This window comes from Aquarana catesbeiana, linkage group LG03, assembly GCF_042186555.1.
Source record: "Aquarana catesbeiana isolate 2022-GZ linkage group LG03, ASM4218655v1, whole genome shotgun sequence".
Lineage (NCBI taxonomy): Eukaryota > Metazoa > Chordata > Amphibia > Anura > Ranidae > Aquarana > Aquarana catesbeiana.
Window position 1 is genome coordinate 77,360,635 of NC_133326.1, and position 15,201 is coordinate 77,375,835.

The 15,201-nt window shown below is 39.3% G+C and overlaps 1 protein-coding gene across 2 annotated transcripts in view; it reads right to left on the minus strand.

Annotated features, from left to right (window-relative positions):
• Positions 1-15,201, minus strand: part of LOC141131445 (unconventional myosin-Vc-like) — a 206,199-nt gene that overhangs the window by 129,313 nt on the left and 61,685 nt on the right. For both annotated transcript variants that reach the window (XM_073618725.1, XM_073618724.1), the window contains exons 4-11: positions 14,934-15,078; positions 14,233-14,389; positions 13,506-13,649; positions 13,326-13,407; positions 11,577-11,684; positions 10,198-10,304; positions 8,711-8,976; positions 6,037-6,118 (exon numbers count right to left, since the gene is read on the minus strand). In XM_073618725.1, coding sequence (XP_073474826.1) covers positions 6,037-6,118; positions 8,711-8,976; positions 10,198-10,304; positions 11,577-11,684; positions 13,326-13,407; positions 13,506-13,649; positions 14,233-14,389; positions 14,934-15,078 — 1,091 coding nt within the window. The remainder of the gene's footprint in view (positions 1-6,036; positions 6,119-8,710; positions 8,977-10,197; positions 10,305-11,576; positions 11,685-13,325; positions 13,408-13,505; positions 13,650-14,232; positions 14,390-14,933; positions 15,079-15,201) is intronic.

A 15,201-nucleotide genomic window follows, 5' to 3' on the forward strand; every position in this document is an offset into this window, starting at 1 on the left:
TTTTCCCCACAAATAGAGCTTTCTTTTGATGGTATTTGATCACCTCTGCGTTTTTGTTTTTTTGCGCTATAAACAAAAAAGACTGACAATTTTGAAAAAAAACAATATTTTTTACTTTTTGCTATAATAAATATCTAAGAAAAAAAAATAGAAAAAAATTATTCCTTCATCAGTTTAGGCCAATATGTATTTTTTTACATATTTTTGGTAAAAAAAAAAATAAAAAAAAAAAAGCAATAAGCGTATATTGATTGGTTTGCACAAAAGTTATAGCGTCTACAAAATAGGGGATATATTTATGGCATTATTATTATTATTTTTTTTTTTTACTAGTAATGGCAGTGATTAGCGATTTTTAGCAGGACTGTGACATTGCGGCGGACAGATCGTACACTTTTGATACTTTTTTGGGATCACTGACATTTATACAGTGATCAGAGCTAAAAATAGCCACTGATTACTGTAGAAATGTCACTGGCAGGGAAGGGGTTAACACTAGGGGGCGATCAAGGGGTTAAGTGTTCCCTAGGGAGGTGTTTCTAATTGTGGGGGCAGTGTACTGACAGGAAGTAGAGAGAGGTCGCTGTTCCTGTTCACTAGGAACAGCAGATCTCTCTTTACTTCCCTGACAGAACGAGGATCTGTCTGTTCACATTGACAGATCCCCATTTTGTCTCTCTCTGGAATGATCGCAGGTCGCTGTCAGGCATTGCGGCCACCGGCCACGTGCATTGGCTCCAGCGTCGCACTGCGGGCGTGACCCCTAGAGCTCTTAAAGAGCCAGATGTACGGCTACGTCGAATCACGCAGCCGTGCCAACCTGCCAACAGTGTAACAGCGACGGCTGGTCGGCAAGCGGTTAATCTCACATTTGTTCTGTGAAGCGTTCAGAGGTTTGTTAGAGGACCTTGGTGAACAAACAGCATCATAAAAGCCAAGGAACACACCAGACAGTTCAGGGATAAAGTTGTGGAGAAGTTTAAAGCAGGGTTAGATTACAAAAAAAATATCCCAAGCTTTGAACATCTCACAGAGCACTGTTCAATCCTTAATCTGAAAATGGAAAGTGTATGGCTCAACTACAAACCTACCAAGACATGACCGTCCACCTAAACTGACAAGCCAGGCAAGTAGAGCATTAATCAGAGAATCAGCCAAGAGGCCCATGGTAACTCTGAAGGAGCTGCAGAGATCCACAGCTCAGGTGGGAAAATCTGTCCACAGGACAAGTATTAGTCGTGCACTCCACAAATCTGGTATTTATGGAAGAGTGGTAACAAGAAAGCCATTGCTGAACGAAAACAATAAGAAGTCCCACTTGCAGTTTGCAAGAAGCCATGTGGGGAACACAGCAAACATGTGCAAGAAGGTGCTCTGGTCAGATAAGACCAAAATTGAACTCTTTGGCCTAAAAGTAAAATGCTATGTGTAGCGGAAAACTAACACTGCACATCACCCTGAATACACCATCCCCACTGTGAAACATGGTGGTGGCAGCATCATGTTGTGGGGATGCTTTTCTTTAACAGGGACAGGGAAGCTGGTCAGAGTTGATGGGAAGATGGAGGGAGCCAAATGCATGGCAATCTTATGCCGCGTACACACGACTGGTTTTGCCGTCGTAATAAACTCTGACGGTTTCTCCGACGGAACTCCGACGTAATTCCATTCAAGCGGTCTTGCCTACTTGCCTACCCAAAGTCTGACCAAAGTCCGACCGTCCAGAACGCGGTGACGTACAACACTTCCGACGGGACTAGAAAAAGGAAGTTCAATAGCCAGTAGCCAATAGCTTCCGTCTCGTACTTCAGAGCATGCGTCTTTTTGGGTCCTTCGGATCAGCATACAGACGATCGGTTTTCCCGATAGGAATTGGTTCCGTCAGAAATATTTAGAACATGTTCCATTTCTAGGTCTGTCAGGAAAAAAAAAGTCTGATGAGGCCTACACACGATCGGTATATACGATGAAAAGCTTCCGTGTGACTTTTTCTGACGGACATTCCGCTCGTGTGTACGTGGCTTTAGAAGAAAATCTGTTAGAGTCTGCAAAAGACTTGAGACTGAGGCAGGGGTTCACCTTCCAGCAGGGCAACGACCCTAAACGTACAGCCAGAGTTACAATAGAATGGTTTATATCAAAGTATATTCATGTGTTAGAATGGCCCAGTAAAAGTCCAGACCTAAATCCAAGATAAGACTTAAACATTGCTGTTCACAGAAGCTCTTCATCCAACCTGACAAAGCTTGAGCTATTTTGAAAAGAATAATGGGCAAAAATTTCACTCTCTAGATGTGCAAAGCTGGTAGAGACATCTCCAAAAAGACTTGCAGCTGTATACAAGTCTGAATACAAATGCACGCCATACTTTTAAGATATTTATTTGTAAAAAAAATGTAAAACCATTTATCATTTTCCTTCCACTTCACAATTATGTGCCACTTTGTGTTGGTCTATCACATAAAATCCCAATAAAATATATTTACATTTTTGGTTGTAACATGACAAAATGTGGAAAATTTCATTTGGCGTTAATACTTTTTCAAGGCACTGTATGAAAGCAGAACTGCTGATCCGTACATGTTTCAGGTCATCAAATATTTTAAAATATTTTATTTTATATTTTTATATTTTTAAAGTATCTTTTTTATTACTTTTCTAAAATCCTCAATTTGGTGATAAACATTAAATACAGAGTGCTTCCATAACACAATAGGTCAGATAAACCTAGCCTGGAAGTTGTTAAGTATACAAATTGTTGTGTGTGACAACCTACTTTGGAGCATTTCATGTCAATTAAACTATTATGCTGCAGTAATATTGTTGATTTGGCACGTAGTAGAATGTGTAACTGACCTTTTTGGCACTGAATATTGACAAACCCATTTTCTGTACCAATATTTATGTGGCACAGATTGGGAAACTTTTGTTGCAAAAAGTCGCACTTGGGAATTTTTAGCAATTGGTGTACGCCTTTCTATGTAAACCATCCAAAAAGAACTATACTTTGGTACATTAAAAAAACAAACAAACAATAATTTGGTGTACTGACAATGTTTGCAGACCACTCTGGCCTTTCTGATAGGTCAGTTTTTAGCCGAGTACCGAATGAATAAAGAAATATGTACACAAATAGAATATGGTAGCAGTATAGATAACTTATAGCAAGCAATCAGGCTGCATTCACATCTCAGCGTTTTGAATTGCGCGCAGATTTGTCGTGATTCTGCCCGCAATTTCAAATCACCAAGGTGTGAATGACAAATCACAGATCATTTGAATGGCACCTAAAATCATGGTGCGGTTCTGCCGTGATTGTCATGTGATAAATCATGCTGCAGTTGCGGAAAGCCACACAGTGTGAAACATGTTTCCTAGAAGTAGCTCCTGAACTTTTTTCGGGGCAACATGCTTCATGCAATGCAGGTTGCTACGATTGCAGAGCGATTTATCATGCGAAAATTGTTGCAGAACCGCACCACGATTTTAGGCGATACTCAAACGAATGCATTCTGCAATTTGTGATTCACACCTCTGCGCTTTTGAAATAACGGGCAGAATCATGGGAAATCTGCCTGCAATTCAAAACGCTGAGGTGTGAATGCAGCCTCACAGTTCGGGGTTTACCGTAGTCAAAGGAATTAAAATACTACTTCTAAATAGTTGCTATGGACTAATGCAATGTACACTTTACTCAAACCAAACTATTAAATGGATAATGAAATCTATCAGAAAAATCAACGATAACTGTCAAAAATAAAGTTATAGTAAAAATCTATGTCAGCAAAACTTGTCACTACATAGATATAATATTAAAAAATAAGCTAAGACATTCAAATGACTTACATCGGTATGTTCCTTACTTAGTAATGGTGCATAGTTAAGCTGGCCTTACACTAATAGCTTTTTGAACAAACGTTTGTACGAAAATTCAGTACATTCAATGACTTCATGAATGATGTTCGACAATACTTAAAAATGTTGTTTGGTTTTAACTAGCGTTGCACTGTACTTGCACAAGTTCAAGTATTTGTACTTGTGCAAATGCTCTGGTACTAAAGCATACCTCTCAGTTCACATATGTGTGGGCCAATGCGTTTTCGTTCAGCCGTTCAGGTGTGATTCCAATGCAAATTATAGTGTTTGAGATTAGAAATCACACCTGAACCGGACTGAAATCGCACAGGGCAGTTTTTCAAATCGCACTGCGGCTGGCCTGCACATATGTCAACGGGCTGTAAAGTTGTGATGTGAACCTGATGTCTCTGCAAGTGAAATCTGTGTGGTTTTCCCATTCGTTTTCATGAATGTACGATGTGAACGAGCCTTAAAAAAAATGTCTCATGACACTAAAAATAGGTATCGGTAATTGGTATCAGCGAGTGCTTGGGAAAATGTATTGGTACTCATACTCAGTCTTAAAAAAATGGTATCGGTACATCATTAGTAGGGTTGTCCCGATACCGAGCATTTGCCCAAGTACTTGTACTCGGGCAAAGGCTCCCGATGCTTCCCCCGATACCTTGAGAGTCAGCAGTGATCGGCGCCTGGGGGAGTTACAAGCTTTTCCCCCAGCAGCTTTCAGCTGCTTTAGTGACATACAGCGGTGATCGGTGCTTGTAACTCCCCCACACGCGATCACTGCTGACTGTCACCGCATCCTCCATGCCCCCTGTGTTCCGCTGTCCCCCTCCGTTCCTCTGTCCCTCTCCGTTACGCCGTTACGCTGTCCCCCTCTCTTCCTCTGTCCCCCTCCGTTCTGCTGTCCCCCTCCGTTGTGCTGTCTCTCTCCATGTCCTCCTCCTTCCTTTGTGAATGGACAGAGTCAGCTGACTCTGTCCATTCACATAACTGAAACATTGTAATCTCCTGTGATTACGATGTCTCAGTTTATGAATGGAGTGGAGCCGCTGTCTTCTCTCCATTCATTATCAGTGCAGCTGAGGCTGCAGAGAAAGGGACTGGGGAATCTCTATCCTCAGTCTCTTTCTCTGTCTCAAGGGGGAGATCTCACCAAAGCCCCCCAACAGGGCTGATTAAAAAAAAAAAAACATATTGCAATAAATAATAAAAAAAAATATTATTGTAAAAAATAATAAAAATGTAAATAAAAAAAAACACACAGACACCGTTCACCCCCTCCCCCCCCTAAAAAAAAAGAAAAAAAAGAAAGCATTGTTAAAAAAAAAAAAAAAACACTGTCACGTGACATTAAAAAAAAAAAGTATCCGTATCGGCGAGTACTTGAAAAAAGTATCGGTACTTGTACTCGGTCCTAAAAAAGTGGTATCGGGCCAACCTTAATCTCTAGTTTTAACACTCGATTTTGGAGGAAATTGACTTTCCCGAAAAAAACACATAACGCTGTTAGAAACTTGTTCAATCCAGAAACATTTTCCATTCTGCTGCTTTGAATTTTCTTGACACTGCAGTAAAAAACAAATGTTGATTTGACCCAACTAACCAGCAGTAAATCAAACATTCCTAAAATGAAAATTTCAACCAATATTCTACTGGAGTAAAGCCAACCTAAAACAATAACCAAAAGCAAACAATCATATTATTGTTAACGTAGATCTAAATGTAATCACTAAAATAGAAACATGCTTTAACATTTTAATGTCGTTTCAGAAGTTTTCAAGCTTTCATTAAAGTGATTGTACCCCCACAGCAAGCAGCTTGCTATGGGGGCACCCAAGCCGAGCTGCAGCTCCGTGTGTCCATTTAGACACGGAGCTGCCATTCGGCCCCGCACCCTCTCTCCCCTGATTGGCTAACTGACTTTGATTGATAGCCGTGGGAGCCAATTGCGCCGCTGCTGTGTCTCAGCCAATCGGGAGGGAGAGTCCTGGACATCGCTGGACAGAGAGGGGGCTCAGGTAAGTATTAGGGGGTGCTGGGATAAAAACCTTCTGCCTTTACAACTCTTTTAAAGTATTATTCGGGGATCCTGCCACAAAGGTTCTCGTTTCAAAAGATGATGTCTGATTGGTCTCTATGGTTTGCTGCATTGGACATTGTGTTCTGAGTACTTACCAAGTTGAACTGTTGTTGTAGTTTCTCATTCGCATAATTTATACAGAACTGTTCAAAGCTATTGATGTCAAATGTTTCAAACCTGCATTATAGAAATGTATGTTTTAATAAGCTCAGTGCTATTCAAGAAATTTTCAAAAAAAAAAGACTATAGCCATCAAAACCCAATTGTTAGTGTTGGGTAGAGTGTGGAAGTTTTATTTCTAACTGTAATCCCACTAGGAATATTTTTTGTCAATTTCGCACTGTACCCATGACGTTCAGCCAAAATGTTTTTGACTACTGTATAGTAGTTAAAGGTTACAAACTCTGTCATGTTTTTATTGCTGTCCATGCTTTCCTGTCTTAGTGACAACCATACCACCCATGCTCTCATTGGAGAGATTTCCTTTCACTTCCTATACCTGAGACATGTCAATGAAACTGAAAAATGTGGAAAGTGGAAAATGATAGGAAATCCCACCCTTGACAGTTGTCATCAGTATAAATGTTCCCATTGGAAGACATCACCTTTACTTCTGATACAAGGATACAATGATACTTCTGATACAATGATCATTGTAAAATCTTGGATTACCCCTTACCATCTATCCTACTGACACCACAACAGTGAGGGCGGACCTCCCAAAGGGTGACACAGACAGCAATAAAAAACTAGTCTCTGCACATTTAAGGAGGAATTAAAGTGATTGTAAAGCTTCTGCTTTTTTTTTAGTTAAAACAAACATATCATACTTACCTGCTCCGTGCAATGTTTTTTCACAGAGCAGCCCCAATTCTTGGGTCCCTCATTGGCGCACCTTACTCCACCTCTTCAGCCAGTTTCCCCATAGGAAGTGGCTTCCTATGGGGCACTGCCCCACCCCCCCACTCCCTTGTCACAGAGTTTGATTGACAGCAGCGGGAGCCCAGACTTAAACCCCACTGAAAATCTGTGGAATGACTTGAAGACTGCAATCCACAAAGGGTATTCATCGAATTTAACTGAACTTGAGCAGTTCTGCAAAGAATAGTGGGCAAATATTGCAAAGTCTAGATGTGCAAAGTTAGTAGAGACATATCCCAACAGACTAAAGGCTGTAATTAAAGCAAAAGGAGTTTCAACAAAATACTGACATAAGGGGGTGATCCTTTTTCCAACTCAGTGATTCTGTTTTTGAATTTTTTATTTATTGTTCTGACATGTTGGTGTTATATCTTTCACTTGGATGTTATAATGTTATAAGTTGCACTAGTAATGAGAGCCGGATAAAACAAAAACTGTGTCTTTCTTCATTTAAGGCTGCAAAGAAACAAAATGTGATTATTTTAAAGGGGGGAGATTCTTTTTTATACCCACTGTAGTTTTTCAAATATATAAGACTAACACCTCTGTTTTTAATAGATATCAGGGAATCAACTAACCACCTTGTACCATTATAATGGCTCAGGAAACTGCCGGGAGTGGCATTTGCTAAGTAAGCAGATAGGCCTGCTTCAGGTCTATCTGTGCTACCTACTCCAGTCTCTGTTTTAGCACCCCATTTGTTAATTAGTAGCAGCATTTGATCCATTTTTTATGTTTAGAAGATTGGTGCAAGCATTATGGACCAGGCAGGCAAGATTTTTAATGTCTGTTCTGCATTGAAGCTTCTGCCTGTTCGCACTGTACACTGAACTGCATACACGCAGCTCAGTTGAACAAACTCCCGTGCATGCACAGAAGTGACGTCTTCTCAGCCCAGCCAATCAAAACAGCCGAAGATTGGAACCTGTAAGGAGACTAACCAATGTCAGCAGCCAAGACACCTTAGCACAGGAATTGAGATGATTATGATTCCGCTTTAACTGCAGCAAAGAAAATAAGGTCACCAGACATGCTATGCTGTATCAGGGCTGTATAAATCTCAGGACTAGATGGGACAGAAATACAAATCCTTTGACAGATAAGACAGCTCCCAAATTTGTATTTTAGCTCTGGATTTAGCTCTTTGCGTACAATTCAACTTTATTCATGTCAGGTGGTTTGGGTGAAACACCATCACTAGTCGGTGGAAGTGAAACTACTAATGTCGCGTACACACGACCGGTTTTGCCGTCAGAATAAACTCCGAAGGTTTCTCCGACGGTACTCCGACCAAATTCCGCTGAAGCGCTCTTGCATACACACGATCACACCAAAATCCGACCATCCAGAACGCAGTGACGTACAACACATACGACGGGACTAGAAAAAGGAAGTTCAATAGCCAGTAGCTTCCGTCTCGTACTTGCTTCAGAGCATGCGTCGTTTTTGGTCCGTCAGAACAGCATACAGACGAGCAGTTTTCCCCGATAGGAATTGGTTCCGTCGGAAATATTTAGAACATGTTCTATTTCTATGTCCCTCAGAATTTTCGAAAAAAAAAAGTCAGAGGAGGCATACACACGATTGGAATAGACGATAAAAAGATTCTGTGGGACTTTTTCTGTCGGACATTCCGCTCGTGTGTACGCGGCTTAAACTTGAGTAGTCTTACCTCTTGACTTTTCTTCCCTGAAGGCAGACGTCTGATTAACAACCGATCTTGTTTAAATTACACCATAGGAACCTCCAGAGGTAATATAATGTTTTCCAAAAACTAACATCATACATGAGCTCAATAAAATTTGGACATTTTATGTATGTAAGAACAAAGCAATAAACTCTTTTTACCCGTAAATATCGAGCACTCCAATAAACGTATTCTGCTTTCCTGGAATCCTCAGTGCTTTATTGATTTTTTCAATCAAATAGTCAAAAAGATGAGAATAGATTTTCTTAGCCAGAGCATCCTTTCCATAGTCAGCTTGATGTTTTGTCATGGGTTTGATGACGGTGTCCGATACTGTAACTATTTTCCTGTTACAAAGCCATTGTGCCACTTTTTCTATGTCGAGGTCCAGCAGTTCACAAAATATCTGCAAATGCTGGTCATTTTTCTACAAAATGAATGAAGAGTGATTGGAGTAAATTTCTTCAAATGTAGAAAGCAGAATGTATCTATAGTAACAATGGCAATTACAGCAAAATGGATTATTTAGCATATAACCCGCATTAAATATGAAAGTGCATGCACTGCTGTTTTATTCATTTGTTCATTAAGTCTCCTCTGATTTAAAAAAATATATATATATTCACCATCTTTTTTATAAAGATATTAAAATGGGTGTTTAAAGAACAGTTATTGGATACAATGCTTATTTCTCACTGTTTAAAGATGAACAGAGCTATTTGTCCAGTAGACACCAAAGTGTTTAGGGAAGTATACATGGACAAGTTGGACTACCCATGACCCCAAAAAGACTAATGCCACGTACAGACGATCGGACGTTCCGACAACAAAACCGTGGATTTTTTTCCAAAGGATGTTGGCTCAAACTTGTCTTGCATACACACGGTCGCACAAATGTTGTCGGAAATTTGGAACGTCAAGAACATGGTAACGTACAACACGTACGACGAGCCGAGAAAAATGAAGTTCAATAGCCAGTGCGGCTCTTTTGCTTGATTCCGAGCCTTGTGGACTTTTGTGCGTCGGAATTGTGTACACATGCTCGGGATTTCTGACAACAAGTCTTCTTGTCGGAAAATTTGAGAACCTGCTCTCAAACAGTTGTTGTTGGAAATTCCGACAGTAAATGTCCGATGGAGCATACACACGGTCGGAATTTCCAACAACAAAGTCACATCGAACATTTGTTGTTGGAAATTCCGATCGTCTGTACGCAGCATACAAAACCGTGGATTTTGCAAAAGACTGCTGTGTGTGAATGACAGCAACATTCTTTATAATAACAAAAAATATTAAAATGCTTAATGCAGTTTGCTGCCCGTATAGGTGACCCCTTGTTGCATACATTTTCATTAGATCAGGTCCAAATGTCAGTTTGGAGTGTTTAATAAAATAATGGAAAACGTAAATGCACAAAATTAATATCTATAACATACTAGATATTCAGATAGTTATAGTCTTAGACATCTGAAGTTAAAACACAGAAAATTTCTTTTGGTAATTATATCAGATTACCCAAATTTTATCTAGAAGAGTTAATGGATGAGTTAACATCAGTTTATCTGCTATTATTTTCAACTGAGAAATATTTCATTGGCCAAGCAGAAGTTGATCATTGGATTCATTTACAATAGCTTGAATTTCTTACATTGGCTGATGACTTGTCATCACTAACACGCTTGATCTCTACGTTTCCCAGATGCAAGATAGCTGCCAGAACCTTGAATACATCCATCTGAAAGTCAATATTGAAACCTAAACATTGCGCCAAATGCCACAAAGAAAGAAGGAAGTCTAGGTTAATCTGGTAAAAAAAAGTAACATCCTTTATTTTCTTTCTATTGGGAGAAAAGTTGTCCACATAAATCCATGAGATGACCAGAGTCAAAAGGTTTTCAATTAATATAATCAAAACTAACATGAACACAAAAAAGCAACAATATATATAATAAAAATAAATGGTCACAATAACATACTAGAAATCCCAGTTTACCCTTTCTTCCTCCACCTATAAGGTTGACAATTCCATTGGCTTCATGCTATAAATCAGTGGTCTCCAAACTGCAGCCCTGGGGCCAAATGCGGCCCTTTGTCTGCCTTTATCCGGCCCTTGGGGCACTACTCCTCCCACTAATACGAGACACTATTCTGTCAACTGACACCAACAATGGGGCACAATATCTCTCACTGACACCAATAATGGGGCACTATTCCTCCTAATGATACCAATGATGGGGCACTGTTCCTCCCTCTAATACCAAATGTGCCAATGTTTTCTCCCACCAATGCCAGGAAAAATGCTACTCCCACTGGCCATAGTCCGGCCCCCTACAATGTGAAGGACAATAAACTGGCCCTTTGTTTAGAAAATTTGGAGACCCCTGCTGTAAATGGATAGGTTTGACTAGAAAATTATGGCAAGCAGAAAGGCAACAGATGTGCTTGGTATAGGACTTCCAAAGCTGTAAACTCTTCAAATCATCCTTTAAGATGGTCATTCCCAGTCCCTTCTGCATTAATAACATTTACAAAAGTTCCCCAATTGTTGGATTTCAGGTGATATTAATTCTCTTTACTAGGCTACGGAAGCTACAAACCAGTTTTCAGTAAATGCATCTAATTTTTTTAACATCCTTATTAGAAAGTGGTTGGGACAATGTATCCCGTGGGACTTTAAATGAAACCATGACCTGATGCGGTCATGCGTTTCCATCCCTGTACTAGTCTAAGAGAAAAGGATGGGACTTTAAATGAATTGCGTGAATGCTCAGAAACAAAATCGATGAACAACTAGGAAAATGTATTCAATTCATAAAAATATAACATGCATAAAATAAAAATATATTAATCATGAATGGAAAGAAATATTAGCAATAATAGCAGCAATTATACATGATTATATAAATACAACAATTCTCCATGGTACACCAATTGGATATTAATACACAACCATATAATAAAGGGTATACACAAAAGGCCTCCAAAAGGTTCCAAATAAAAATTAGAAATTTTTTTTAACATCCTTACCTAGTAATTGGAATGTTTTTTGTGTGTCTATCATGTCTTTCCTGTCATTGACGCCATCAATTTCTATGCAGCCACCCATACTTGTGTATTTAAAGTTCTCGGCATTCACTAGAAGTACAATACATAAATACATAGATAAACACTACTACAAATAATTAACAGTGCAACAATTACACACAAACCTTAAAAGAGGTACAAAATTGTAGTTAATAAAAGTATGTCAGACATTTGAAGGTCTTAAAGTTTCTACAAAAGAATGGTTAGCATAATTACCAGCAAGAAATTCCTTCTCTGTGGGCTTTTGTTAGATGGAACCTAACTCCTAAGGTAAATCCCAGCAGCTGTCATTTCCTTGCACTTTGAAAGTGTTCTCAGTGGCCAGTAAGGCACTCTCAATGTCCAGGGAGTATACATTTTTTTTCTCTTTCCCATGCTCCTTTTTCCAGTTTGCAAAAGGCAAAGCTTTTTTTTTTTTTTTTTAGCCAGAATGTGGTGGAACTCCATTCAGCCACCTTTTGTGTTTAAAGGTGACAGCGCACCTCGCCTAGTGACTCCCACAGAACCCTCCCTGTCCCCGCATGAGGGCCTTGCATGGTGAGCTGCACCCTCTGTGATCCCCAACTCTTGCCTGATGTTGATGTCCTCGCTGCCTCTGCTGCCAATCTAAGAAAGGTGAAGTGTACACTCAGTGCCCTGTGTAGGAAAAACAAGCCTTGGCCGGGGGAGATACTAGAGCCAAGTCAGCTGCTGAGAGGTGCTTTTTTGCAGAGGTAAGCATGTGGAAGATAGTGGAGCATTGGAGGGGGGGGGCAATGATGAGGGCAGTGAAGGGGGGTGTATGCAGAGGGGAGTGCTGGGGGAGGGGGGATGTGCAGAAGTGAGTGGTGGATGGGGGATGTACAGGTAAGGCGCTGTGGAAGAGGGCTGAACCCTGCACTCTGTGCATAGCGCACTCCTGAACCCCCCCACCCCCACTCTGTGCATAATGCACTACTGAATCCTGCAGTATGTGCATAATGCACTCCTCAATCCTCCACCATGTGCATAATTCACTCCTGAACACTGCACCCTATGCATAGCCCACTCCTGAACCCTGCAATCTGTGCATTGTGTATTGCTGAACCCCTAAACCTTGTACACCTGGTTTTATTTAACAAAGCCCTTTTATGACCCTCACACTGTTCAAGGGGGGTGGACATGAGTTAGTGCACCTATTCTCTGACAAAAAAAGCCCTGACTAACACATTTCCAGTAGTTTGTCTTTATGCCCAAGACTCTGGGACTAATCTGAATACAGGTATGCTCCTTTTATCCAGCTAGAAGGATCCAGGAACAGCCATAGAATACATTGGGGACTTTAGATCATGGGGGTTGATTTACTAAAAGTGAAAAAATCTGGTGCAGCTCTGCATAGTAGACAATCAGCTTCTAACTTCAGCTTGTTCAATTAAACTTTGACAAAAGAACCTGGAAGCTGATTGGTTGCTATGCAGAGCTGCACTCTCCAGTTTTAGTAAATGAACCCCACAATGCTCAAGGTATAAAAGGAGTGGAAGGATGATTCTATTTTTAATAATGGCACAGGCATTACAGCCAAAATATATTACAACGCTGGTTCCTCAATTTTGCCAGGAGCCCCCGTTTAAAAAAGCATGTTACATAGTTAATCGGTTTAAAAAAGACAGTCCATCCAGTTCAACCCAACATAGAAAAAGAAAAAAAAAGGAAATCGCTGGATTTTATACATACTCAAACGAAGGTTCTTGAATTCAGGCTGGGAAGCTGATGCACAGAGCTGATAAAATATGTGATAATTCCTTTCATTATCTGACTAAACAAAAAAGAAAATATACTTTAAAATCAACATAAACTAAAATTCTGTGCATAAAATATATATTTTCACATCAAATTGCACTTTGCTGTTGTTACCTGAAACACTACTCTGGACTTCTCGAGAAGATATGTTCTAAGATTCGCACCAATTATTTGGTATCTTCTGTCAAAACTAATTTCAGTGTATTTTCCAAATCGGCTGCTGTTATCATTACGCGTAGTTTTTGCATTCCCTACAGCCTATGAAAAAAAAGCAAATAAATATAATGTAAAAAAAAATCGATGCATTAATGGAAACATCTACTAAATGAGACTCTGATAAAAAAGAAAACATTATTTAACAAATTAATATGTCATACCTAAACAAGATATTTATAGCAAATATGTCTGCTATAGGTGTCCTAGGAATTCAACTAAAATTTGCAGTTGCAAATCTATGTTGGAATTTTTTTTATTTAATAATAATTAGGATAGGCTGGGAAACATGACCTCACTGTAACATATATTGCATACATCAACTGAGAGCTGGCACAGATAGAAATATTCTAGTACATTCTTTTGTTTGTTGGGTGCAAAAACATTGCTAATCCTGTAAGTCCAAATGTCAAGAAACTTTGTAAAGTTTCAATAGTTTTAAATAACATCAAAACCCACAATTCTTAAAAAGAAAAAAAAAATGTTTTAAGCTTTGGAAAGAAAGGATGATAGTTAAATATCTTCTATCACCGTATATCCCAGCCAAGAAAAAACTGTGAATCCTAGAAATTGGAATGTACTAATATAATATAAGAATATATCACATGACATAATTGAGCCATATTACCTCTGTTATTGGGTTGGATGCCAGTACTCTGTCCTCCACATTTGCTTTACTGCTTGATTTACTGACTGTGGCAAAGTAGCGCATGGCATATCTTGCTGACACTGTCTTTCCAGCTCCAGATTCTCCACTTACAATAATGGACTGATTCCTATTTTTCCTAGTCATTGGACGAAATGCATAAAAAGATAAGTAATAAAAACTTATAATTTTCCTACTCTATCCACAACTAAAAAAAAAAAAAAGTAACAATTTAACATGTCACACAATAGTAGATGTTACTTAGCTGGAACAAATAGTGTGTGACTGAGAAATAGTAACATAATTAGGACAATAAAATCTTTTTTGCACGCAGTGTGGAAAAGACAACCACTACTACTCTTAATTATTCACTAAGGTAAGAGTCTTGTTTGCTTAATACAGAGTATTTCCAGGAAAAATGGAACCCCATGAGCAGTGATTGATTAATTGTACCATGGGCCCAGGCTCCTATCAATTCATGAGTCACCCACTAGTACAAGCAGATCATGCATAAGTGTCAGCATACATGGAATTTGTGTTTTTGCTGCCAATGTTTGTAGCAGCATCCATAGAGCCTAGAGGTTCTCATACAAACACTGTAGAGTAAATTACAGGGTCAAGTAAAAAAAAAAAGTCTTCTTAGGATCAAAAACCTTGATTTATTTTAGATGTCCCACAAATACCTGGCCATCTGTTTGTATGCCTCTTCTGCAACAGCAAATATGTGTGGGTCCATGTCTCCCATATTTTGTCCACTGTATGCATGGATGATTGCATCTCCGTAAATTCGAAGTTCTTTATAAGGATTGATTGCAACCAAGATAATACCTTCAGGAAAAAGGTAAATTGTTACTCAATGCCCACATTTAAGGACAACAAAAGGACAATAAGTTCTGAAGTTCACCGTATTTTCTGTTCTTATGAAAATTTAATCTTAAGAACCATGTATGG